Source organism: Passer domesticus, chromosome 9 (assembly GCF_036417665.1).
Source record: "Passer domesticus isolate bPasDom1 chromosome 9, bPasDom1.hap1, whole genome shotgun sequence".
In the NCBI taxonomy this organism is placed as follows: Eukaryota; Metazoa; Chordata; class Aves; order Passeriformes; family Passeridae; genus Passer; species Passer domesticus.
Window position 1 is genome coordinate 853837 of NC_087482.1, and position 27627 is coordinate 881463.

The following is a 27627-nucleotide window of genomic DNA, read 5'->3' on the forward strand; positions in this document are numbered from 1 at the left end:
CTATGCTGACAACTTCACCTTAGCAGAAAAGAGCGACAGAATTCTTTTCAGCATTTGCACTAAGTTCCCAAACCTGTTTTTACCTTTAAAAAAAGTCAACTAAAAGTATGTAAACCCTGCTAGTGTTTAGGTAATTGATATAGTAGGGACACCTATTCTAGGTGCTAATATACTAATATGGCTAACAAGACAACACTGCCAAAAGTCTGTGAGTACTTTGAAAACCACAACTTAGACTTCCCAAGCGTGTTAGCAGGCACTCACTCCAAGAACACCCTGCCGACACTTGGACAGATGTTCCAGCCCAGCTCACTGATGTGTGCACAGCTTCATGGCTCTCGCTCCTCCTTTAATCAGAGACTGTATATTCAACTCCAGCATTAAAACAAACCATTATGAACCTATTCTGCTCTGTATCCAAGACTTAAATGCCTTTCATGCCTATCAAAAATCTTCAGCTAAGCCTCTCAAAGCCCTGACCTATATCTGTGTGGCATCTCCTCCATAAAATCCTTGCCGAGATGTGGATGGGGCAGGAAGATGAAGCTGAAACATTCGGGTTGTCAGTGCGACCACACCTCCACCTGTAGGCACCATTCACCTGGAAAACACGGTCATTTAGACATTTTCAATTAAATTCGCGACCTCTTACCACTAAAACCCAATGGTGCACGATTAAACATTAAACCGTATCAGTAAAACAGCGTGAAACATTCACACAGACATGCAAACACACACGCACACACCTGCACCAGACCCTCACCTGCCGCTCTCTGCTCCCGATCTCACTCCCGCCTTCCCCAATCCGCTCCCATTCCTCCCCTGCATCCCTCTTGCTTCCCCTTCTCCCGCCTTTCCCCACCCCGCATGCGCGTTCCACCGCATCCCGCCTTTCCCGATCCCGTTGCTCCCCGACCCTGCCTTTCCCAGTCCCGCCTTTCCCGATCCCGCTATTCCCGATCCCGCTGTTCCCCGATCTCGACCCTGCTGTTCCCGACACCGCCATTCCCGATCCCGATCCCGATCCCGATCCCGCCGTTCCCAGTCCCGCCTCCCCGTCCCCGGTCCCTCCCCACGCATGCGCAGCGGCGCGGGGCGGTGCCGGCGGAGCGGCGCGAGCGGCCCTGCAGGTGAGGTGGGTCCGCGCCCCCGCCCCGCCCCGCCCGCGTCCCTCGCAGCGCCCCGCGCCTTCCTCACAGCGCCCGGTGCCCCTCACAGCGTCCCGCACCTTCCTCACAGCGCCCGGTGTCCCTAACAGCGTCCCGCACCTTCCTCACAGCGCCCCGTGCCTTCCTCAGAGCTGCCGGTGCCCCTCACAGCGTCCCGCACCCTCCTCACAGTGCCCGGTGCCCCTCGCAGCGCCCCGTGCCCCTCACAGCGTCCCGCACCTTCCTCACAGAGCCCGGTGTCCCTAACAGCGTCCCGCACCTTCCTCACAGCGCCCCGTGCTCCTCACAGCCCCCCGCGCCTTCCTCAGAGCTGCCGGTGCCCCTCACAGCGTCCCGCACCTTCCTCACAGCGCCCGGTGTCCCTAACAGCGTCCCGCACCTTCCTTACAGCGCCCCGTGCCCCTCACAGCGCCCCGCGCCTTCCTCACAGCGCCCGGTGTCCCTAACAGCGTCCCGCACCTTCCTCACAGCGCCCCGTGCCCCTCACAGCCCCCCGCGCCTTCCTCAGAGCTGCCGGTGCCCCTCACAGCGCCCCGCACCTTCCTCACAGTGCCCGGTGCCCCTCGCAGCGCCCTGTGCCCCTCACAGCGTCCCGCACCTTCCTCACAGAGCCCGGTGCCCCTCGCAGCGCCCCGCGCCTTCCTCAGAGCTCCCGGTGCCCCTCAGCGCCCCGCGCCTTCCTCAGAGCTGCCGGTGCCCCTCACAGCCCCCCGCACCTTCCTCACAGCGCCCCACACCTTCCTCAGAGCCCCGGTGCCCCTCAGCGCCCCGCACCTTCCTCAGAGCTCCCGGTGCCCCTCACAGCGCCCCGCGCCCTCCTCACAGCGCCCGGCCCCGCCGGGCACCCCGGGCTGTTGGGCAGGCCCCCGCTCGCTGCTCGGCCTGGCTCCTCCGTTAAGGATTGAGACCCCGCCGCGGCCCCGCACGGCTCTCCGGGCTCCTCTTGCCGTGCCCGTCACCGGCTGAGGCCGAGAACGGTCTGTGGTCCCCCCGGGGATGTGCGGTGACACAGCCCTTCTGCCACCCGCTGCTGAATAGTCACAGAACCGAAGCACAGCAGAGCTCAGGCTGGTCTGGGGTTAAAGGGACCTTAAAGTTCATCCCGTGCCACGTCCTGCCGTGGCCAGGGACACCTTCCACTTTCCCAGGGTGCTCCAAGCCCCAAGTATTCAACCTGGCCTTGAATGCTTCCAGGCATGGGGCTGCCACCCCCTGAATCAGAACCTCAAATGCTTTCAGTATAATACATGATCTGTGTAGTTTTACTTTCACGAAGGCTCACAGCTGTCAGGGAGAGGGAGGTCCATCAATGACAGCGGGGTAGCACAATGGAAACTGATTTTCCCCTTCTCCGGAGTGTCTGCATGTTTTGTAGTGGCTGTACCCCACCTCTAATCATCAGTCAGTCACCCTGAAAAATGCAGCTCAGTCAGTCCCGCCTGAGGGACCTCAATGCATAGGTCAATCCACGCACCTGATACTAACTTTTAGATGTAGCTATTACTGCTTTTGGCTACAGACTGTCACTACATTCTTCAGTAGAATAACAAAAAGATATTAACGGTTACCTGATATGTTAATAAGCTAGACTTCAGTGTTTTCTGTTTACACATATCCCTTGCTTTTGCTTTTCTCAGAGATGTATTTTTGGGAGTCCTTCACACCAGTGAGCAACACCAAGCTTCACATCTGTGGAGGAATTAATCCCAAAATAATGTGCGCCAAATAAATGTGTTTGCACTTTTGTATTGCTTGAAAGTATGTTCAGGTTGTGATTCAGGTGGTGGCTGCCCCTGGATCCCTGGGTGCGTCCAAGGCCAAGCTGGACAGGGCTTGGAGCACCTGGGACAGTGGAAGGTGTCCCTGCCCATGGTAGGAGTGGCACTGGATGGGCTTTAAGGTCCCTCCAGCCCCAACCAGTCTAGGATTCTGTGATTTTTCTATCTCTTGTTTCCAGCGGTAGTTTATGTGAGACGCAGAGAGTACCTGTATGTCTAAGGCAAGATGAAGTGAGAGAGAGAAGCAGTCTGCAGGGCCAGCTGCTGTGAGGGTATCACCTCAGATACAATTAGCAATGTCGTCCTCTCTCATGATGTACTTGCTTGGCTGGGCACATAAACCAACCCAAAAAGCGTTTCTTCCACATGTTCCAGTAAATATTTCACTTCTTTGTAAATCCAGTTATACCATTATGACTAATTTATTTTGTGTAATAGTAGTAAAATTATAAGTGAGAGGAGTTGTCTAGGAACTGGGAAATCTGACATGGAGAAGATAGTTATCTCATAAATCAGAGCTTTTCTTTTTCTAGCTAGATCTAGTTTAAGTGGTTCTACACTATGTTCCTAGGTGTGTAGTCACCTTTTGCATTGTAAGTCCATTGAATGAGCTACAAATAACACCTGATACAACTGTTCAGTTTTGGAACTGTCTTTTGAATTGAAATTTTCATATTACTTTCCTGCCTTTACCTAACACTTCACTACATTTTGTCCTTTACTGGCAATTTTAGGTAACAGTGGAACCAACAGGAAAAGAGAAACTGTCAGAAGTAGAGATGATGAAAGAGGACAGGGATCACAGGTGGGCTGCTGCTATGGGATCTCATTAAGCAGCTAAATGTGTACATTTCTCCCACAGCTGGAACACTGCTGGTAAAGTTGAGACCTGCCAAAGGCTTTTGAGTCTGCTTTTGTGATTGATTTGTGGTGGTATAGCATTATGCTTCATGGACAGAAAAAAAAAATTGTATGTGTATATATAAATTATATATGTAAAATATCTAAAAGCAGAACTTAGAGAAAGTCTTCAATAACATGTATACAGTTATAAAGTTATACAAAGCTAAAGCCTCCCCTGCAGACTTTCAATACAAGCTGAAAATAAAGCAATGTTAGTTGATTTTTATGATCCAAACTATGAGAAGAGCAAAAAGCAAAAGGAGAAGCTGGAAATGCCCAAAGCCAGCTAGGAATCCAAACACAGTTTGTATTAAATGAATGAAAATGAATCTTAGGTTTTAGTCAGCTTGAAGTTTTAGGATAATGTGATGTTTTGATTCTTTCTATGTGCTGCTGAAAACAGTGCAGTGTAGGCAGTGGTGAGCCATTCTGATGAGGCAGTTTAGACACTTTTCCACCTGCCTAATCTGATAAACCTGTACCTAAGGTCACGGGACAGGTGGATTTGCTACGTCTGCTGTGAAGTGGCCATGAGGCAGCTCCTGCAGTGCAACAGAAGCTGCCAGAAGCTCAGTGATCCTGTTCTACTTACATAAAATGCTTGTTGATATCTTTAAATGGCAATCATAGTTCAGCAGAATTTTCCAGAGGACTTGGGATTCTTCATTTTGTTGAAACAGGAATATGCCAAGCCTAGAGACATGAAGATTGCTAGTTTAGTCATTAGCATCCCACCTACTCTGTGTGCTCTTTTCTTGGAAATGGCAAATTATTTCAGCCTGTAGGTTAATTCTCCCAAAAAGTCACCCTCAGTTAGCACAAAGACTTGTCTTGACTCAAATACAGTGGCACGTCCTGTTTGAGCAAACACATTTGGCACTGGTGCCTGGAATTAGACAAACTCTGCAGAACACTAGAAAAAATTAGTTCCTCAGCTGAACAAAGTGTCATTAATAGTGAGGAATACAAATGTAGGAACAGATAAAGGGGTAGCCAGCAAAACTCTGACACCTACAAGTGGATACAGCAGAGCAGAGGCTTTTGCACCAGGAATCCAAACCCTCCAAGGATTAACCCCCCTCTGGAATCAAATAGGTAAATAGTGTTATATTACCCACATGGAAATAAAACTTAGGTATGTCAGTGACAGCTTCTCAAATGTGAACATTCAGAACTTCCCCCAAAGAGTATGCTTATATTAAGAATTTAATTAATATTTATTAATTATCTGAAGCTGCTCTTTGTTCTTTAGTCAACTAAAATGATGCCAGCTTCCTCCAGCTCCTCCTACAAAATGTTTTGCCAGATGCTCCATTTGTTAACACATTTTAGTGTGCTGATGCTTGGAAAATACATGTATCCCTTTACTCATAATTCACAGATTCAGATTTCTAGAGCCTTTTCTGTAGTGAGTGAACAATGTGAAACCAAGGAGTGCTGCCATGGGGCTGTTCCTGTTGTGTGAATTGACCCAGACCCGTAACCAAGGGCAACCCTCAAACCACAGCTGAAATGCAAAGAGCAGATTTATTTCACTGTACAATATTTCATTCTAGCTGACCTCTGATTCTTTCTACCTCACATTTCCAATACAGATTCCTGCTGACGGTCTGTCATTCCCAGGAAGTCTTCACTGTTCTGCTGGGGCTCTGCTCTCACCACCACCCAGGTGTGCGTGTGCCCTGGCCCTGGGCAGGGCTGCTGCAGCAGTGGCACTGAACGCCGGCTCTTGGCGCTCTGGTTCATTTTTGGGGGTTCTAAAGCTCCCAGTTGCAGCTGCATGCTGGGGAAGCTGTGTCTGCTTGGCCCCTTTGTGGCTGAAACTTCTAGCAACACTAAAGAAAGATGTGCAGAAGGGGGTTTTAGGTTCCATAATCTGATCAGGTTTTTAAGTAGCCAAGGTACCTTAGTAGCTTTTCCCAAATTGTGTACAAATCTATTGAAGTCCCATTTTTTTTCCCCCCCACAAACTTAGAATCACCAAACAGATCAGGTTAGATTTTAATTTTAAGTATACTTTGTTACTAAATAATTGTGAGGTTTTTAAAATTAATCCCTAGCTTCATTAATGGAAGAGATTTTTTAACAAGACATGCAGGGAAGTGATGGGAATAGATGAAAGCCCCTTTTTTCATTAGTTACTAATTAGTGCTTGAAATTGATTTTGAGATAAGATCTATTTTTAAGCTAGAATAAGATATTGTATCCTACTTTATTTACATTTTTTATTTATCGAGTATTTAGTTAAATCAACAAATTATTTGGGCTTTAGCTGATTACATTTTTAGTTGATCACAGTTGATTATATTTATATGAACTTATTTTTGTTACCGTTTTGAGACATTACTTTTAATGCAGTTAATTTATACTTGCTAAAAATACTTCAGTGACATTCTGTGTTTTTACTGAGAAAGAAGAAATGTTTCATGCAGATAACAGTGATAGGCCCAGATAACAATGGAACGTTTCTATCTAATTCTCTTTTCATGGCATTTCAAAACCAATGTATCAGTTTAACTGTAATTAATCTCACTTCACAAAATTCTCTTTGGGGCTCTGTGTTTGTGTTGTGCATGTAGACACACACAAATAAATACCTGTTCACTTGCTTCTAACAGGAGATGAGGTGAACAGGAAGAGCAGAGCTGGGAGAGTCAGTTATTAGAACATCAGGCTGGTGCGGCCTGTTTGCCTCAATCCCTTTAAAAGCCGGGCAGACGCAGAAAGCAGTTCAGGGATGATTATCTGTACAGTCCCGGAGGCACTCCCTGCACCGTTTAGGTTAAGAAAAGATCGTTGCTGGCTCCTCCCAGATTACCATCCCCGATCCGATTAGCCACAGGAAACACCAGGGGAATTCTTTCAGCTTCTCTGTAAAACGTGACTGCCCTGCAGCGTGTTTCTTGTGGCTGATACTGCAGCAATGAAGGGATCAGCACTCACTCATTCTTTTTGCAGGGTAACAGGTAAGGTGTTACACCGAAATTACTGGAACTATTAAAACTCATGTAAATTTACTATGGTTTTGACTATATTAGATGTAAAAATCCTCTAACTTGCAGAGATCATTTTTGAATTTGCACTTGAGTGCTGTCAGAATGCTGACAATTACTGGCATTATTTCATTCTTCTGCATGTAGTCAGTGTGATGAGTCTGAGAGTCTCTTGATAAACATGATGTTCATGATCAAGGGTCTCAGAGCCAGCATTTTTGTTTGTAGAACAGTTAATATATTCACTTTACGCCACCGCCTTGATGAGTCTCTAGTAATTACTGCCTGCCAGCCTGTTCAAGGTGGTTTAAAATACCTTCTGTTAACCATTAGGTTAGCACTGCCACAGAAAGAGGTGATTTAAATAACATGGCTCAAGTAAATTGAGAGACTTGTCCATCAGTTTAGCTTGCAGTTTCTTGCTATTTATGTCAAAAATCTATGAACAGCAAACTGAATCACTAAACCAGCACCTACATAATCTTTTAATGAATTGTATTCTCTTGTCTCTTTTGTACATGAAAGAGGTTAGAGTCTTTTGTAAATATCAAACTTGATGATTAAATGACATTCCTCTTTTACTAAGACAGGTGGGGAATATTTTTTTCCCAAAGAGGGTAGAAGACATGTAGAAATAACAAATCTGTTTTGGTTGTGGTTCCAGTGTGAAATCCCAGGAGTTTCACAGCAGCTGTAGTATCAGCCTGCTGTGTAAGTAGTGTATAACTAAACTATATGAAAATTTGTTTACAGTTTTATCTAGTCTTCTCTCTGTCCTTTATCCATGTGTTTATTTGCTTTTGCAGTATTTTGGTGTTTGCTTACAGGTGGTAAATGTTTCAAATTTCAAATAATTGAGCTTTTTAAAGCACCTTGGGAATTGAGGTGTGTGTCTACTGAAAGATGTGTGCTCGGTGCTAAAACTGCCTTCCAGACCATGGTTAAATTGTAGCTTAAGCATTCATGAAATATCTGATCCCAGTGAGCTTTTTCACTTGTACAGGCATTAGAACAACAACCTTTGCATCATGTTTCATTAATCATAATAATCAAGTTTAGCAAAACCCTCAGTTATCATCATTTTTTTACAAACCTTTAGAAATGCTTTGTTATTCCTGGCAATGTTAAAATTAGATAGTCTGTGGTAATTTAAAATGCATTTTCATTTAACAGTGCTTCCTGTACCAGTGACTAACCACATCTCAGCCAATTTAGAAGATTTTTTGCTAGAAACTCTCATGATCTGCCAATCTTAAAGCATCAGATTCAAAGCCTGAATTGAGAGACAAGGTTATAATTTAGTATCTCTTAACCATTTAATTAAATATATCCAGTCCTCACTACACTATTCTATTTTTACTTAGTCTTAATCATCAGTTATCTTTAGTCATCTGCCTGAAACATCTCCATTAGTGTTGTTTACAGGATTTTGCATTTTGGCAGTGAAACTTTATCTCGCGTGATCCTATATTTAGACATTCCGTTGGCTTCTGTGGGACTGCTCACAAAAGCAAAGCTTCTCAAGTACTTGCAGAATTAGGCCACAGGAAATTTTAAAGGTGTCAGCCAAGTGGTTAGGTACTAAGCTACCCTCACCCCTACCTGCAGCGAGATCACTAAGTTCCTCTAAGCCTAAGAATTTGGCTGCTAGGTAGTCACTTACAGGTCGCTGCAACAGGGAGAGAACAAATTCACTTTAGAAGACAATAAAACAGTAAAAATAATCTCAGAATTTCATGTGAGAGACCTAAACATCAGCATTGCCTTTATTGTGTGAATATATTTGAGGTTTAAAATAATTTTCCCCATACATTGATATTTTAAATTAAAAACTTAATAATTTTTTTTCATGTTAATGCATACAGGTAATCTTTTTAAGTGTGTGGTCTGCTGTGGCATCCTTGTTTGCCAAAGCCACAGGAGTTGAAGATCTGGGTCCTCACTATTCGTGGATAGGTGCACAGGGGTGCAATGGGGAGCCTTACAATGGGATTACTGTCCATGCTGGCAGCAACACTGCCCTACCTGGAGTCCTTCCAGCTGGGAATGCAAGCTCTTCTCTCTGTTTGAAAATGTGTTCTGAAGTAAAAGGTAGCGATTGCATTTATTAAATAACCATCCTCAATGCCAAGATAGTGAGACCAGCATCTTCTCACTTTTTGACTGTATAATTGTTTTCTGGCTGCTGCAATAATGGACATTGCTCCTCTCATTTCAGTCTGGAGCAAAAATTCAGCCCAGCCACTGGAAGCCACTGGTTTCCAGATCCTGAAATACCAGAAATGAATGGGGTTTTTTTGTGACAAGGCAGAGTTGTTCATTTGCAAACCCCACTGCTGGTTTGCTGGGTCCATCCTGCAGCTAGCTCCTGAGAGCCAGTGAGGGATGCTGCCTGTGGAAGATGGCCTTTGGAAGGAGCATGGACCTGCTCCATGGGATCCCTGATGTCCCAGCTGTCCTGCTGCCTGTGTGGCACCTTGCTGCTCCCCTGTGACCTTACAAAGAGCAGGGCCTTTATTCCTCCATAGAGGAAATGGCCATGGGCAGGGGGCTTCACTGTTGAGGAGAAGGTGGATGCTGGGAGCGACCTCATCTGCAGTGGCACGAGGTGCCCACGCTGCATCCCCTGCAGGAAATGCACCCTTGCACGTGTGCAGCAGCGAGTGGGGCATGGCAGCTGTCGTGTTTCCAAATGCAAACACATGAATCCATTGCAACAGGAGACAAAAATCCCTTCTGGTAGAAATTGTTCAGCTCAAAAGTGGGGGGAAAGAAAAGGCAACTCAGAACTGCATACAAACATCAAAGCATATATCAAACCCACACGTGGAGGGGACCTCTTGAAATACCCAGAGTGCTTGGCATGAGGATGCCAAGAGATTCCTTGGGCAGCGTGGTCCTGCTCTTGCCTTCTGCCAGCCGACAGCACAGGCACATTTCCCGCTGTGTGGTGTCAGGAGCCGGGGTGTTCCCGCTCGCTGGATCGCACCGCTGCCTCCAGAGGCGGAACTGCACCGCAGGGAGACATCGTTCCTCTCATTCAGGGACCGGACAGAGAGGGGACTCCACCGCAGGAGATACCGTTCCTCTCACTCGTTCAGGGAGCCGGGATAAAGGGCCGGCCTCTTTGCTGTCAGGGCAGTAGGGATGCACGGCAGAGATCAAGCAGCAGGGCTGATTAAGGCGATATCGTGATTGCCCCAAGGTACGTGACTCAGATCCTCAGGCAGCTCATGCCACCGCGACCTGGAACAGCGCTCCAGGCTGTGCCTTCGGCAGCTACCGAGCGTTCACGCGATGTGCAAAATGCTGAAGAACGTCTTTAAAAACCAAGAATATCTGGTACAGAAGCAAAGCAAGAGAGAGCTGCTGCTTTAACCTAAGCACTATTTTTACTTCTAGCATCCTTTTTATTGGTGCAGGAACGTAATGCCCCTCTGTAGGAACATCAGCACTGACCTATCCCAAATTACCTCTCTGAGGGAGTGCAGTGTAACTCAGCAAAGTCATTTGTCACAATATTACTAACCTTTTCTTCAGAAGTAAATGTAAGGGAATTGCTCCCATTCATCACACTGAGCTGTCAGTCAAGTTTTGCAAACTGAAAGGCACAGACAAAATATTCAGGTCAGTTGGGCAGCACAGGAATTATGGATTTGGTCTATAAGTGAAATAAAATTGGTTAGACAACAAAGAAACACAGAGCTCACCTCTGCACTGCAGTTTAGAAGAAACTTGCTAATATTTTGTCATACTCTAGGTCTATTCTCTTCTGCATTAACCTCCATCTCATCCCTTTCCAGTTAAGAGCTCTGATCAGCCAGATTCCTGGGAAAAAGAAAGAAAAAAAGAAGGAAAGAAATAATTTTAGATGGAAATATCCCTGACATTTAATCTTTTTTTTATCACTTGAGTACAAGGAAATAGGAGAGCTAAATAGTCATTGTGGTGGTGATTCTTCTGCCAGGATGATGAGATATGTTTTTCAAATGTTATCTGGACAAGCTATTAAGAATTCTGAAGAGAACTTTCTGAGAAATAGAAACCAATAATTTTTGTTAATTCAGCATTATTAACTCTAAAAAAGAAATTCTGGGGATAAAATGAAGTTCTTTCTTTAGGTTCAAAGTTTCCTCTGATGATGGAAGCCATCACTTACTGATTTTGAAATCCATTGAAAAAAAATAGAGGTTCTGGAACTTCTCCAAATAGAATTCAATTATATGAAGATACTTTATTAAAGGATTGATTTTTCAGAATACAGAGTCAGTTGGTCAAGTAGCTGAGTAGAAAATGCTCCAGATACTATTTTAATTTTTATTAAAGCATATTCCTGATTCATATTCTTCTTAATGTACTTACATTAGAGATGCATTTCTAAGCACCTCTGAAGTTTCAGAAGGCTTTTTGTCTTTCACTAACAAATGTAATTTTCATCCCTTCAAGAGGACTAGTGCAGCTCTGTGAAATGGTTCTTAATGTGGATCTGTGATCTGTTCCCACCATTAAGCATCTTGAAAAGAACAGAGCTGCACTGGCTGACTTTGTGGAATAAAGTCCATTAGCATTGTTGGAAGAATAATTTATTCAAGTGTGTGGTAGACAGTGTAGTATCTGAATGAAAAAAAAATTATTTATATATTTGCTACAAAAATAATTATGCAGAATTAGAGACAAAAGCTGAGCACTGAACAGTAAGCAGTTAGCACCACACAGGCCTGTATCACCTAATCCCCACAAGACTCTTCTATTGTCATATATATTTCTTTAGCAAATCTATATTTTAAAACCATATTTATGCTGCTGAATCCTACTTCTGGTTTTGCAGACTTGGGAAGCCAAGGTTTGTCTATTTAGCAAAGTTTCTGTAGTTAATGATGGAGCAGAGATGTGCTTAGTTTGGTATAAACATTTCTCTTTTTTGTTATGCTTGCAGCTATTTTCCTATAGAGATAAGAGAAACAGAAGGGTGATCTTATACTAAGTAAGAATTTCCACTCAAGAGCCTGCACAGGGTTTATTTAAATATCACAGACTGATTACTGTGTTCATATTTACAGCTTGCTTTATCTTTCTGTTGGATAGAAGGCCTTCAGAGCAGGACCTACCTTGTATTAGAAATAACAATAGAGAAAATATCTGTTTCTACCTGGGGAGAGTTGTGGGTTCAGTTTTCTTGTTAGAGGAGAATCATGGCAGATGTGATTCCAAAGCCCAAGAGTGCAGGCAAGAGAGCAGCAAGGGGCCGTGGATTGTAGACAATCTGTCTATCAAGTACCAGCCCATGCCTGGCTGCCCAAATCTTCAATGACTCCATGACCAGGAGCACGTGGCTTTATTCTGCCTTTTTTTAGCTTCTCCTGTAGGTTTTCAGTGATTATTTTATTGCTTCAACAGGTGCTGCAATGGCTGCGGGAGTTTTGCTGCAAAATGAGCAACCATACTCCTCACTGATAGAGAGCAGTGTGTATCTGGCAAATATGAGTTCAGGTAAGAACTTGGCTTTCATATGCCATTCATAATAAATGCTTAAAACAATTCTGGGAAAAAAAAAACCACAAAAATTTTAAAAACCCGGAAATATTATCCATGTTTATAAACTTAAAATGTCTCTAACAAAACCGAACTGCATTATTTCATCAGCATATCATGGTCATAATATGTTGATCTTTTCTGTAATTTTCATTTTGTCAGATCTCTTAATGGAAGAAACTATGCAATTTTCAAATTATTTAAAGTTGTGCAGGATGCAATTCTTTCTTACCGTTTTGGGTGAGTGTTTGTTTGCAAAGCTGCTAGATTCAGTAGGAAGATAATGATGTTGAGCAGTTTATATTCCTTGCTTCTGTCTCCACTATCATTTGATATATATTGAAAAGTTTCTGGGAAGAGAAAGAGAAAAATAATTAAATACAAGAAAGGAATGTAGTTAATTAGAAAATATTTTTCACATTCCTTTAATACAGGTAGCACTTGAAATAGCCTTTTTCATTTTCTTTCTCTTCCACACAAACCCCAAAATAAAAGCATATTTACATGTTTCCTCACCTGTTGATGTCAGCTCCACTGATGAATGACGAGTCAAGGTTTTGAACATATTCCTTTCCTCACACAATATCACTGCTGATATTTCAGGCCTGGTACCCACAGCAAACACTGCCACGTCTCTGTAAGAGCTGGGGAGCAGCAAAGTTCAGGCCCTGGTCAGTGCCTGGAAGAAGCAGATTTTTGCCTGGTGAATTTGTCACAAAAGGGAATTTCCTCTTATGCAAATTCCTCTGTGCAAGTTACTGGTTTTGTGGTACAAGAAGAAACACAAATGTGTTTTAGGAAAATGCAATGGGATTAATTTGTTTATTGCCAAATTAAAGTAAATTCTCTTGATTTCCCCAGCCTTCCCCTTTTAGTGCAGTCTGATGCACAGACATTGGGATGACAGAGGCTTTTTACATCACTATAATCCATTCTGTGCACAGTAGCTTTTTCAAGTGCTGCAATCTTTCTGGCCACCTCATTCTCCTGCTCAGCACACTGGAAGCAAAGTGGGAGGCAATTTGCCACCTCATACCTACCTTCAGAAGCCTGAAGCACTCAGCTGACACACCTTCTCCTCCTCGTGATCTGCTTTCTGTCAGGCTGCAGGGTTAACAGCTTTGCTTAATAAAAAAAGCTGTGCGCTGGAAAAAAAACCAAAACCCAGCCTTTTGTTTTGGATAACAAATTGTGTTTTGTTAGAAGATGTGAATGGTCCAGGCAAACAGTCTACAATTCATCATGTACTGAAGCATTTCAGCAGGAACACACTAATCCCAGTCATTACACAGCTAATGATGCATTTTGGAGCAGCGAAGTGGAGGAGGAGAGGTGGCTGTGGAATGAAGAACCAAGAGGTGGGGGAGTATAATGTGCTTCCTTACAGATCTCTCAGGAGGCAGAGCCTCCAGCTACATTTTGATTGTTCTGTTGAATGGAGTATTTTGTGTCTTAGCGAGTTCTGAATGCCTATTATTGAGCAGGAACTAAATACTCCCATTGTTTATGACAAACATTTTGGTTGTTCCCAGCGCGTTTTGAAAATTACCTACTTGACAAGCAACTATTTTCATCAAGCGGTGGAACAGTTTGTCCCGAGCAGACGCAATCCCTGTGGAAAGGAGCAGCCCGGGGCTGGCTGGCAGCAGCGCCTGCATCCTCCGTTACCATGGCGACAGCTCAGCCCGGGGACCAGCTGCCGAGCGCGCTCGGGGATGCTCCGCTCCGCTCCCGCAACTTCAGCGCTGAGCAACTTCCCCTGCGCTCAGAGCGCCCCGGGCAGCGGCGCCGGGCGGAGCTGGGGCTGCGCAGCCATGCAACCTTCTCCCCGCAGGCGCTCGGCCGTCAGCATCTTTAGCCATTTCTTCCAGGGGCGGAGGCATTCCTCCTCCGATCCCCTTCTCCGTCTCAGCCAGCGGCGCCGCAGCTCCGTGGTGGAGCTGCTCTCCTCGTCCACGCACCGGGTCATGGTGGCTCTGTCGTCGCTCAGCCCCGAAGAGCTAGATGCAACTTTTCCTGAAAAAAAAAGTAAAGTACTTTTCATTGAGGCTGTTGGCAGTTCTGGGTATTTTCTTGGTATTACTATACTTCTGTTCTGTTAACTGTACTTTTTATGTGTGGATGAAATAGTGGGGTTTAATTTTCTTCTTGTATTTTGTATATTCTGTTTTGTTCACTGATTCCTTATTCATTTAATACATGCTTTTTACTCTAACAGCTCAGTTATAAACAGGTAAAACAGAAGCACATATTCATGCATACTCCAAGGACATGGTTAACTATATTGATTTCAGGTTGAAGAGGACTGTGACTTTTTTCAGCTGGAAAGGATGTCACTAATCTCTAACTTTATCCAAAAAAAATAACTGTCAGTAATACAAGCGATTTTTTCCCCTCAGAATCCTTCCTTGAACAACGAGCCTGAAATACATATCGCATGTATTTCTGGTGTTTGTGACTGTCATACGGCTGACGTGGTATTTCTCAGTGAGCTCCTGGCTAACGTGGCTCTGCCTGTGTCGCAGGGAGCTCGAGGCGCCCCACAGCCAAGTACACGAAGGTGGGGGAGCGGCTGCGCCACGTCATCCCCGGGCACATGCAGTGCTCCATGGCCTGCGGCGGCCGTGCCTGCAAGTACGAGAACCCCACGCGCTGGGCCGAGCATGAGCAAGCTATCAAGGGGCTCTACTCCTCCTGGTGAGCAGCTCAGTGTGGCAGAATAGCTGGGCTTTCTAAAAATCAGCTGCTAAGTGCAACACATAAGGAGAATTTGATCTGGAATTAGAACCTGACGTAGTGGCTGTCGTACACAGCCCAGGAAAGACAGTGAAAGGTTCCTGTTGGCTTACAGTGGGTTTGGTTCACATCCAAAAGAATAAATACCTGTCTGTCGTGAATTATTAAAAAGCTGTTCTGTACTACTAAGGATTAGGATGCAGATGAATTAAGTATGTTAATAATAAAATCGAAAAGTAAAAGCATTTCCTGCAGATGAAATAATGTGGGCATGTGTTCAGAAGGATGTTCATGTGCAGTAAAAGTCACATGTAATGTATCTTGACATTCTTACTGTTTTTTCTCTAACAGCAAATGCTTAAGCAGCATTTGCAAACCTTAAAGGGACAGACAGGGATCTGGGTCCAGATTTCTATTCAAAGGAATTTTTACTTATGTCCTGGCATGTAACCAGTTCCAGTGATTGTCTTTTGATAGTGCTCCATCTGTGTCAGTTTAATAGGAGTTATCACTAACACTGTGGCATAGTAGGATTTTTAAAAGTAATTTCTAATTAATCACCAAGGTATTTCTCTTTCTTGAATATAATGGTATTCTTATTTTGTAAGACTCATACCCAGGAAATTATTAATGATAACCCTATTATTTACTTTTCTAATTTCTCAGGATAACAGATAACATCCTGGCTATGGCTCGACCCTCAACAGAATTAATTGAAAAGTACAACATTATTGAGCAGTTTGAAAGGTAACAAATTTAGTCATTGTTTATTGTACGTATTACTGGTGTAATTCCTGATCCATTTTCTCTTTCAACATAGATTTGGATTGTTGATAAAGATCCTTTCATTTTAACGCCCTACAGGTAAAGATTTATTCTCCACTAAGAATAAATATGTGTTTCAGAAAATAAGGGACAATGAGATTTTGGCTGCCTGTAATACTTTGACTCATCTATTTCTTTCTTAAGATGTGGCATAAAAACCATAATTAACCTTCAGCGTCCTGGAGAGCATGCGAGCTGTGGGAACCCCCTGGAGCAGGAGAGCGGCTTCACCTACCTTCCTGAAGCCTTTATGGAGGCTGGCAGTAAGTTCCCTCCTGCTGTTGTTCCTCATTAATTATTGACTTTGGCATTTAAGGATATTTTTACTTGAATTCCTGTGAGTTAAACACAGCTATGTAGGAAACATTGTACAAAACGTGAAACCTGGCAAATACAATGAAGAGCAAATAACACATTATTGAAGATTGTGTATTATACAGAGAGAGATGGAGAGTTTGTGTTCAGGTGGTTCTAAAGGAAGGACAACAGTTCTCTTTTTCTTCTGTATTCACAAATTGTGGTACACTCATGTCTTGTTACCTAGACTATAAAAGGTTATTTCATGTGAGGACACTGCTCCTGACAGTATTTTTGTATTTTCACGTTATGGTCTGGAAAGTGCGTCTCTGTAAAAAGCAGCTGCTAACTGAAGAAATGCTTTTATTTCTGAAAAGAAAAAATTGCCCTCTTTCTATATATTGCTGAGTAATTTTGCATGAATCACTGTTTTGTTACCTCTTTTACATTCTATCTGAACTTGAGTTAGACAAATCTTTGCTAGCTTCATGTATCTATCAAGTTTTAACAGCAAGCATACACTGAAATGGGAAAATAATCTCTTGCAAACAAGATGTAGTCAGATTTTAATCTCCATTATGCAATTTTAGTGCTATAATTTCTTACTAGTAATTTCTCCTCTGCAAATACTACTACACATTTCACATTCGGTGTGGCAGAAAATCACTGTCTCTCTTTTTATTTCAGTTTATTTTTATAATTTTGGATGGAAGGATTACGGAGTGGCATCTCTCACGACTATCCTTGACATGGTAAAGGTGATGTCTTTTGCCCTGCAGGAGGGGAGGGTGGCTGTTCACTGCCACGCAGGACTTGGGAGGACAGGTACGTGCCCCGTGCAGGAGCAGCACCAGGGTTCCTCTAGAAATTCCATCTCTGGTTATAAACCAGTAATAACTGGGCGAGATTCAGTGTCATTGCAAGAGGGACCTCTATAAAATGGTTCAAAGTGCTAAACTACTGTGTCCAAATGTCCTCAAAGGCTAGAGAAGACCAGTTTTAGTATACTAAAATGAAAAACCTGTAAGACACAGAATTTTAAAATCTGTATAATTGTTCCATTACATTCAAATGTGACAGCTGCTTTTGGAGGGGAAAAATTCCCTTGGTACACTTTCATTGTCCAGTATTTATAACATGTTCACAAACCTGCCACTCTCTTTGGATCAGGTAGATTTGGTAGAGCACCTAAAATTTCACTGGCTTCTTTCAAGTCCTTTTTGGTTGTGCCCTTCCCATAAAAGCCCCCATTGCTCCCATGTTTGTTAATGGTGGAACTCCTGAAAAGGCTGTGGGGAGCTCCCACTGCAGTGCAGTGAGCAGAGCTTCACTGTCTTGTGCTTCTTCACAGGCAATTACATTTAAGTAACAGCATCACATAATAGAGGACACTCTGTCTTCACCTATATTAATTTCTATCCCCTATTTCCACTGAGTGTTTGTTTGAGTCTGACAGTTCCTTCACTAATCCTGTCTTTGTATTTTCCAGGTGTTCTAATAGCTTGCTACTTAGTTTTTGCCACCAGAATGAGTGCTGACCAAGCAATTCTGTTTGTCAGAGCCAAAAGGCCCAATTCCATCCAGACCCGAGGGCAGCTGCTGTGTGTCAGGGAGTTCTCCCAGTTCCTGGTCCCTCTCCGCAATGTCTTTGCATGCTGTGAGCCCAAGGCACATGCAGTTACCCTGTCCCAGTACCTGACCCGCCAGAGGCACCTGCTCCATGGCTACGAGAGCAGGCACCTCAAGCATGTGCCAAAACTCATCCACCTGGTGTGCAAGCTGCTGCTGGACCTGGCTGAGAACAGACAGGTGGTAGAGGCAGAGCTGCTGGACATCCCAGACCTCTCAGCTGAGATTGAGAAGACCGTGTCCCAGCTGGCATCCACGGAGCTCGAGCGGGAGCTGGCCAGGCACGACAGCGACACGTCGGACTCGTCCAACACCCACTCCTCTGCTCTCGACAGCCAGGACTCACACTCCTCCCTGGGATACGAATGTGATGCTTTCTGTAAAAGAAGGAATGTCGAATTCCTTCAGCCTCTTACTCATCTGAGAAGGCGTCTGAGCTACAGTGAGTCAGACCTAAGGAGAACTGAGTTTCTTTTGGAACAGGATGACACTGCCTGGACAGTGCCTGCTCAGATCTTAGTGAACAACAAACCCAAGCAGAACAGTGGGGAGGAATGTTCTGCCACAGGTGAGGCAAAGCCACAGCTGGAGTTAAACAAAGAAGCATTAGTGCGTAACACATGCATGTTCTGGAGTCAAGGGAGATTTCGTTTGGATGGACGAAGGGATGGCTCCTATCACAGAAAGAGCTTTGCCAAAGAAGTACAACGCAGCAGGACCTTTTCCTCAGACCTTGCGTCCATGCACGATCCCAGGGAACCTGGGATGCCAAGGCACAGCTTTGCCAACGAGACTGCTCACAGGAAGGACCACAAGACCAATATATATGGCAGGAGAGTGTATCTCTCTGAGGACTCTGACTCTTCTTCTTCCTCTTCTAAAGTGAACTTTTCCATTGGATATGAAAGCGAGAGTAGCAGAGAGCTGTCAGAGACAATTCCACACATTGTTCTGCAGTCAGAATTAAGTTTGGAAGCCCGAAGAGTTTTGGCAGCCAAAGCACTTGCAGATATAAATGAATTTCTGGGAGAGGATGAAGTGAAGCAGAAGGTAGAAATGTGGCAGGTAATTTTTAACTCAAATCCATGCTACGGGCTCTGCATATTTCACCTCAGTGAATTCCTGGAATGGTAAAAATGCCACGTGGAGCTTTGAAATGGCACATTGGGATAGCAGTTTATATGAGGTCTGGGTTCAGGTCTTTCACAGGCTGGCAAGATGCACCTACATGTTCTGGTGTATAGCAGGAGGGTGGAGGTTCTGGTATGTTCACTTTCCTAACTGGGTGAAATTGATACCATTATTTCTGGCTGCTGGTGGCACAGAAATAGTACAGATTTAAAGGTCTGAGTTGGTTTTCACCAGTGTTTTCTCAGAACTAATCAGAGGATTTGTGAGTAAAAGAAAAAGAATTTAGCAGAAACTTAATTGCTTATTGTCAAACCCAAATCCTCTTAGCAACATTTGCTTCGAAGTTGTAATGCAAAGCTGGTTTATGTATTCCAGTGGAATACTGGGAGGTTCTCAGCTGCTCTGCTGCTGTCATCCTTCTGTTTGAATGAATCACTTGTATTACTGCTGATTAATGTTGATACTCTGGAAAAAAATACAAATTTTTTGGATAACTCTTTTATTGTTGGAACATAAGAGCCAAATACTGCTACAATCAAGGAAAATGTTGGCAAAGGTATATAGATGATGAATTTTCAGTTTTTTGTTTGTTTGTTTGTTTATTTGTTTTTTGTTTGTTTTTGTTTTTGTTTTGTTTTAAGAAAGAACTGAATTCTCAAGATGGAGCTTGGGATAAAATCTGCACCGAGAGAGATCCTTTTATCCTCTGCAGCTTGATGTGGTCATGGATAGAGCAGCTGAAAGAACCTATTATATCCAAAGATGATATTGACATGCTGGCAAAAAATTGCACAAAATCCCAGGATGCGCTCTACTTGCTGAGAAAGGTACATATTGGATCTGACAATTCATTCTTTCACTTTAGGCAAGGGCTGCACTTTAAAAAAGCCATTTCAGTCTCTTTCAAAATCAGAATGAGAATTTACTCTGCATCAAATTGTGTGACTTGTCTGGGTATCTCTAGATATCTTCTAGTCCAAACGTCTTGCTCAAAACAGAGTTACCTAGAGCTGGCTGCTTGTGTGACAAATGCTCCAGCCCCTTAATTAAGCTGGAAAAGGGTTGGGAAGGAACAGCCACAAAGATTGTTCCTCCCTTTTTTCCTCCTTGCTAGCACTGCTCAGGTGTCTCTCTGCCAGCTTCCAGTGGTGACAGAGACTTGGAAGGACAGAGAGAGGTACAAGATGGGGAAAAAAGCCCTGAACATGCACAGCATTTTGGGCTGAAAAGATCAAATTTCACCTTTCCTGTGCCAATTCACAGGAAGGCTACTGTTCATGGAGGGAATCTTGAAATTCCCAGAAATATTGAGGAATTCCCAGAGTAGTTTGTGGCACTCAGGAGAAGAGTTTTCCCATCATGACTGAAATAATTATGCAGAGGCTCTTTGGGCTGGTGGGAATTCCCCACCAACTCCTGCACATGAAGGTTTCAGCACAGGAAGGCACAACCTGGTGTTTAAACAGCAGTTAACAAAATCTGAGTGCTAAACTGCTTTTTATGGAACTATTTCTTCTGATGAGTTGCTGTTCCTTTTCTCCACCAGGAGCAGTATCAGACCATCCTTTGTATTTTACACTGTGTGGTGAAACTGCAGGTGCTGCCAGCTGACGTGGAGGAGGCCGTACTTGCTCGTGCTATTAAAGCTTTCACCAAGGCAAGTAATACCAAGTAACTATCCAAGGTATTCTATTTACTTGGTTTAAATCAAGAAGGGTTAATCAATCAACAGAGGGAGGCCTCTGTGAGAAAGGGTACAGTAATTCCTTCATGCTTCAGTGTGAAACTTATTTATTTCAGAGTTTACATTTTATAATAATCACATACATAAAGGGTTGGAAATGTTCTCAACAAAATTAAATTCTGTCACTACAATCTTAATCCTGGAGTCTCATTTTTCTCTTTCTGGACCACTGCCAGTTCATGGACATCTTCAAATTAGGGAAAAGATAATTTTACAGGGTGACACTGACTAATCACCTAGAGTAGCTTACCAAAGGCTTTGGTAGATTCTGTATCATGTGATTCAGATTAAATAGTTTTCTGAAATTACACTGCAAGTCAGTTCTGTTCCAGGCCTGTACCACAGGATGTGAGTAACTAATTTCTGCTTTGGGCTCATTCAGTAACAGTGACAGGTTAAGCTATTGCTTAGCTCATTTCTTCTCAGATTCAGTCAATGAAATCTGAGCTTGAACAGAATGTTCACCATGCTGCTTCCTCATCTCTTGTAAATCTGCCTGTTAAAACAATCATCACATTTCTCCTTCTCTTTTATTTTAATGTCTAGTTAGCATAAAAGTGAAAACACTTAGCATTAAGCACTCCATCAAAAACACATCTTTGATAAATCTCAAAGCTTTTTTTAAATTTAATGTTGTGCATCTAATTTGCATTTTGCTGTATGGCATCTCTTTAACAACTGTACTGAAATTTCTCTCTTTTATTAGACAAGCTTCAATTCTGAGAATGGGCCATATGTTTACAATACCTTGAAAACTGTATTTAAACAAGCACTGGAAGAAAAAAGGAAAAGGATTAAAGAAGGAACAGAGAATCTCTCTTGATTTCTACACAGCTCTGCCGAAGCATTAGATGGGCCTACCAAATTATTTTGCATTTTCCAGCTACTGTATTTTGTGCTACCAGGCATGATCTACTTAACTTTAGGTAATAGAAGTTATTAACAAATAATTTTAATTTTTTAGAGGGAGTTTTAGTGACAGTTGTTCAGTCTACATAGTTTTAAAGAACGGCTCCATGTGACCATTCTCTGTAGCTTTTTGTTTCAGGTACTGTTCTTTTTTGTGTGAAGGGTTCTCCTGTTCTCAGATGTGTTTATTGATTTGGAAACCTCTGTTATTGGCAAGAAACATTATTGTCAAGTTATATGACTGCCATAAGTTCAGTGCCATGATGCCCAAAGGTTTAATGGATTAATATTTATGTATTCCATATGTTTACATTAATGATATTTGATTTTACTTTGCAGAAAATAAATATTGACTGAACCTGTGAAACTGCTTTTCCTTTCAGAAATTTTGAAGTAAGATAAACAGTAATAATGGAGAGACTGACAGATCTTGAGATCTGTTAGTGAAAGCAGATAGTATTTTCCTTCAGATCTCTTAAATAATAACCAAAGTATTTCTAGAAGGTGTTGCAGGAGAGAAATGCACTGTGTTGAGCAGTAGTCATCAAGCCCTAATTTAGACTTTTTTGGCTGAGAAAGCTTCAAATTGTTTTTAACAGAAAACTGATTGAGGCATTTAAAATGCTTTGAATAAGAGTAAAATTTTACTTCATTAGCTAAGCTTTTCTTGCTTTAAGTGAAAAAACACTTCATCAAGAAATCATCATAAGGATATGATTCTGGCCCTACTTACATCCAGCAAATACTTACATAAAGAATGTGATATAATCATACTAAAAATATATTAATCAAAACCTTACTAGCTGCAATACACTTTGCCGAGGCATTTTTATCTAATAAAACAGAAACAGCTGGGCCATCATCCTAACACAGTTCTGGGTTCCAGCTTTAGGATCTGGACTGGAATGCCACTTTGCAGAATGAGCGGTTCATCAAATTTGATTATTTAAATAGTTAAACAAGAATCTATACTTTTTCAAAATATTTTTATTCATTTCTGTAAATGACTAACATTTAGAGTGAAAAATAGACCAGTTTGAAATACAAGTAATTTATATATGCCTCGACTGATGGATGATTTTATATAAAATTCAAATTAAAACGGCTACTTCGACAGAATCATCTTAAAATAGGCAAACTTGAAAGGAAAATATCACATGTGAATCACAAATCCAGCTTTGCAAAGGGGCAAGGCAACACAACAGGCAGTTCTGTGTTAGCATCAGCAGTCAGGCTCAAATAAATACCATCTCATAATCTAGTGAATGCCCCTTCTTCAGAGCCTGCTCTGGTGCTCACACAGCAGAGTGTGATTCACATACTGCAGCCCAGAGTTAGGTTGTTGCAACATTGAAATGGGTGTGGTTGGCAGGATGGCTGGGCGTAAATCACTACAGAACTAAAGCAAATGTGTGCACTGTCCCAGGCTGGACTTGAATAGACACAGGAATTGTGGAAAGATGAGGACAAGATAGCAGAGAACAATGGAAAAACCAGTTGAAAAGGAGGACATACTAAAGGAGTTATTTGTGCACATTTGGGGGTATATTTTCCTTGGGTGCAAAGCACAATCAAAAGCTCCTAACTGCCCAAAAGATTGGAAATGTAGAATGTGCTCCACAGCAGAGTGTCAGACCTCTGGATCTTTTTAAACAATTTTATCAAGGTAGAACAGTGGCAGCTTGAGCTGGTGCCTCTGGGGGACCTTGAACAAAGAACCCCTGAGCTTTTCTACCCTCCCAGATGAAGTGTGATAATCTCAGGTCTTCCTGCTGTGTCCGAGTGCCGGGCCACTGGCTGGCACCACAGGTCCCCAGACCCTCTGCTGAGGCATCCCTCTCCTACAGTCAAGTTTAGTCTGTCACATTTGGCTTTTCTCTCTGATCCACCACCAGGACCAAAGATCACACGGTCCTGAGGATGTAAAAATGTCTGTTCCTTTTGGAACATTGCTGTTGTGTGACAGCCGTGCAGGCAGAGCGGGCAGCTGTAGCAGGCACAGGGCCTGCACGGCCTCCTTGGCGGTCAGAGGCCTGAGCTAGGAAATGCCAAAGTCAGCATGACTAAGGCTTTAGAAGCCCCTCTCTTCCGCCTTTCGGACCCTGTTTATCTCCCTGTATATCCATAGGTCACTTTTCCCTTGACCCTTACTATTGGACAGTTTTCAAAACCCCTGTAGGGTATAAAAACCCCTAACTCTGCCCGGTTCGGGAGAGGAGAGCTGTCACTGGACCCTTCGCGGAGACCCCAATAAAAGAACCCTGCGGAACCCATACAGCGCTTCTCCCTCTCTCTCTCTGCGTCTGCTGCGGCGGCGGTACCGACGGCACCAGGCATGCTGAAAGAGCTGAAATCACTAAAGAGCTGACTGCAAATCACTATAGCCTGCCTGGGTTGCCTGAGCCCCCCGCTGAGCTATCCTGACCCCCCGCTGAGCTATCCTGGCCGGCCGGCATTCCCCGCTGGGCTTCTGCCCTGAGGGTAATAGCCGACATAGCTGGCGCACCGAACATAGCGGACGCCCGAACAGCGAGGGGCCCCTGGGCCGACATCTGAACCGCCGTGATAGCCTGGCCGCGGAACTGAATGCCGGACCTGGCATTTCAGAGGAGCAGCATTTCTTCGTGAAATTGTCACTGCCTTCGCGCCAGAAATCCTGGAAGGAGAAGCTCTTCGTTATAGAAGGACTCTTCTGGACAGGAGGTCAGCCAACCCGCAACCCCGACACCTGAACACTTGTTCGTGGAGGCTGACGAGCAGACGACCCCCAGCAGAACTTTGACCCACAACAGGCTGAAGAATTGTAAGTTTAACACAGCCTTTCTTGCGCGCAAAATATTTTTTCCTTGGGTCCTTTTTTTTGGTTTTTTTCTTTTTTTTTCTCTTTTTTCTGCTGGCGGGGACTGAAAACATGGGATCAAAGCTTAGTACATTTAAGCGATCCCAGAACGAGAGAGATTTATATTTCCCAATCCTAGAAATCCTATCTTCTAACAACTTTTCCTTTTCTAAAGGTAACCTTTCAAAAACTAACCTGAAAAAATTTATAAAGTGGATTCTCTGCTATTTCCCAGACACTAATACACAGACTATTACCTTAGACTCCTTTTGGGATACAATTGGGACCACGATATATAAGTTTCAAACTAACCAAGGCTTTTCTGTAACCCGGTTTTTACCTATGTTTCACGCTATCACTAAAGCTGTAGAAAAAACTAACAAAAAGATAGTAACTTCAGGGCTAACTTCTGTTGGACACGGGAAGCTCTTATCTGACTTAACAGAAGCGCCTCTTTCAAATGCTAATCGAGGAGATAACACCCCCTCCACCCTGGATTCCAGTACTCCGCTGGGTCCTAGCGTCCTGCGCCGCACCCCCCCGACCCCAGGGCGCCCACGGCAACTCCCCACCCCCTCTATCCCCCCGCCTGCCCCTCGGGAGCCACACCCTGCGCGCCTCCTTGCTCTGCGTTATCTCCGAGAGCATCTGCGCCAGTTCCCGCTGGGACCGACCCAAACCACACCCCTCCCCCTGCTCCCCCCGACCCTGCTGGGGCCCCACCTGCAGCGGCGGCGGCTGACCTCTGAGTCTCTGACTCTCCCGGCAAGCTGCGGCCAGCACCGCCGGCAGCACTGAGGGGGGAAGGGCACCCTCCCGCTGGGAGACTTCCTGGGGAGAGTGCTTAAGGCGGAATGCCTTCAGAAGAGCGAGAATCCACGGAGCTGTTTGAAGAGGAGCCGGGCTGCGACCCACAGGAGAAAAAGACAGGACCGCGTTCGACAGGGAAAACGATAGGGTTTTATTGAAAGTGCGTCGAGTGCGGACCAAAAGGCATGCCCGGCAGGGCCTTATAACCAGAACACAATGACCAATCTAAATTTTTGAGAGGAGGGAATAACACGTAACAAACATCTCGGATCTCCAGTGGGAATAAACTGAGGGTTGAACCCTGACCCCTGGTCCAATCATTCAATGTCCAAGGCAGAAGGTTCTGGATGGAAGGGTGTGGGCACCGAATAACAGACAGGCAGCCAGGGAGGGATTAGGAGAGATAAATCGTAGGGAAAGGGAGGGGAAAAGTGCAACTGACGGGGCGATCAAGAAGAGGGAGAGAGAGAGAGCTCGGGCAGAACCATAAACAGGAATGGGGGGTACAGGAATAAACCAACTTAAAACTAATGCACCCCAACACCCCCCTACCCCCTTTGCCATCCCTCCTGTCCCTGCCGTGGCCCCCCCCACTCCCTCTCCCGCCCTCGCCCCCCCCGCTACCATCGCATCTTTCCCTGCCCCCGGCATCATCCCTGCTGCGGCATGGGATCAGCCAGCCTGCGTATCCGCGCCCCCCCCACCATCGCGCCTCTGCCTGCCGCCGGAATCGTGCCTGCTCGCGTATCCGCCCCAGACCCAAGCCTCCCTGTATCCGCCGCACCCTCTTCCAGTCCCGCCGTCTCCTCCCTCCCGCACCCCCCCTGCCCCCACACCCAGGCACACACCCACCCTCAGGGACCCCCGGTCGGGACCCCCCAGACTTCCTTCAGTTCTGCCCCCCCTCCCCATGCCCCCCAGTCCTGTGCATGCTGTATCATGCATTGCACGGCCACTCCAGCCCTGCTGCCTCCCTGTAGCCATGTTCTGCCATGTGCTGCCTTATACCCTGTCCAGCCATATGCCCCTCTGCCAAATGTTGCTCCAGCCTGCCATAAGAAACATAAGGCAAGGCCTGATAGCTCTCACTTCTCGTCATCTGATGACAGCAGTGACAGCGATTCTGATTTGGAAATAGAGTATGTTGATCCTTGGGCTATAATAAAAATGGAAGCCACACAGGCAGGGGACTGGCAATTAGCTCAGAGAATTACTGCCTTTCCAGTAGATTATAAGAAGGGAAAAAGAGGAGGTGCTACTACTAGAAAGTCATGGGAACCTATTACAAATAAAGAACTCGTGCAATTAAGAAATACAGCCAAAGAACATGGTAGAAGTTCACATATTTTTAGAAATTTCCTAGAGGCTACGTTCTCAGCACATGTTTTGGTACCCCACGATATTAAAAATATTGCCCAGTGCCTCCTTTCTCCCGCCGAGTACATGCTTTGGGAAAGACATTGGAAAAAGCAATTAAAAACATTATCAGATAACTATGCTGCAGATGCTGATAAGTCAAACTTTACAGTCGAACAGCTGGCTGGTGAAGGGGATTTGCAAAAGCCCTCTGACCAAGCTGATACCTTACCTAAGGCAACATTACAAGACGTGGCTATAGCAGCAAAAACCTCCTTACTCCTTACCCCTGATGACTCTACCCCTACCCAATATTTTTCTACTATCAAACAAGGAATAGATGAAAGCGTTATCAAATTTGTGGATAGAATTAAGGATGCTCTGGAAAAACAGATAGAGAGCACAGAAGCAAGAAAAGAACTGTTGTGTAAACTTGCCATGAGTAATGCGAATGAAAAATGTAAAGCAATCCTGAGAGCCTTACCCTTAGACACAGAACCTACCATAGAGCAAATGCTGGAAAGCTGCACACGCCACTTGTCCACTGAAGATACAGTGGCCCAAGCAGTGACTAAGGGTGTTGCAGAAGGAGTTTCTAGCACATATGCAGTAATAGCTTCTAAAGACCAGGTCTGCTGCTACCACTGCGGAGACTTTGGACATTTTATAAAGGACTGTCCAGAGAGGTCACCTCCCAGGTACCCTCACAATTTCTACCAAAGGTCCCAGAATCAGCAGCACTATCAGCAGCGTCCAGGAAACTTCCATCGGAGTGCGGTGGAGCCCCACGCAAAGACACTAAATCAAAGGCCATCCAGACCCAGTCACGTACCATCCCAGGAGATTCCAGACCACATGAGGAGGATCCAACACACGGAGCGATACCAAAGGGAACGCGCCGCCAGCTGGTAACTGCACTGTCCATTGACTTTAATAATGAGAATGTTTATCATGTTCCCACAGGCAAACATGAGCC

General features: G+C 44.4%; 1 protein-coding gene and 1 long non-coding RNA gene across 9 annotated transcripts; one reads left to right on the forward strand and one right to left on the reverse strand.

Moving 5' to 3' along the window:
- Positions 1–1090: 1090 nt before the first annotated feature.
- PTPDC1 (protein tyrosine phosphatase domain containing 1) lies at positions 1091–22013 on the forward strand. Of its 7 annotated transcripts, XM_064431936.1 has the most exons (12): positions 2250–2629; positions 3682–3752; positions 5446–5519; positions 12241–12333; positions 14901–15072; positions 15778–15858; positions 16081–16199; positions 16921–17058; positions 17723–18927; positions 19635–19820; positions 20540–20650; positions 21444–22013. In XM_064431936.1, the coding sequence occupies exons 2-12, from the start codon at positions 3727–3729 to the stop codon at positions 21558–21560; spliced, it is 2322 nt and encodes a 773-aa protein (XP_064288006.1). In that variant the 5' UTR covers positions 2250–2629; positions 3682–3726; the 3' UTR covers positions 21561–22013. The 7 variants fall into 7 exon arrangements, with proteins under 7 accessions (XP_064288012.1, XP_064288009.1, XP_064288008.1 ...); XM_064431939.1 differs by lacking the exons at positions 2250–2629; positions 5446–5519 and adding an exon at positions 1092–1135; XM_064431938.1 differs by lacking the exons at positions 2250–2629; positions 5446–5519 and adding an exon at positions 1092–1130.
- On the reverse strand, positions 8592–14050 carry LOC135307512 (uncharacterized). 2 transcript variants are annotated; one of them, XR_010368255.1, is made up of 6 exons: positions 13416–13518; positions 12892–13054; positions 12608–12725; positions 10554–10671; positions 10373–10444; positions 8592–9111 (listed from the first exon to the last, which is right to left on the reverse strand). It is a non-coding gene; the product is annotated as an uncharacterized LOC135307512 (long non-coding RNA). The 2 variants fall into 2 exon arrangements; XR_010368254.1 differs by lacking the exon at positions 8592–9111 and adding an exon at positions 13929–14050 and having other exon boundaries at positions 10186–10444; positions 13416–13520.
- Positions 22014–27627: the final 5614 nt, after the last annotated feature.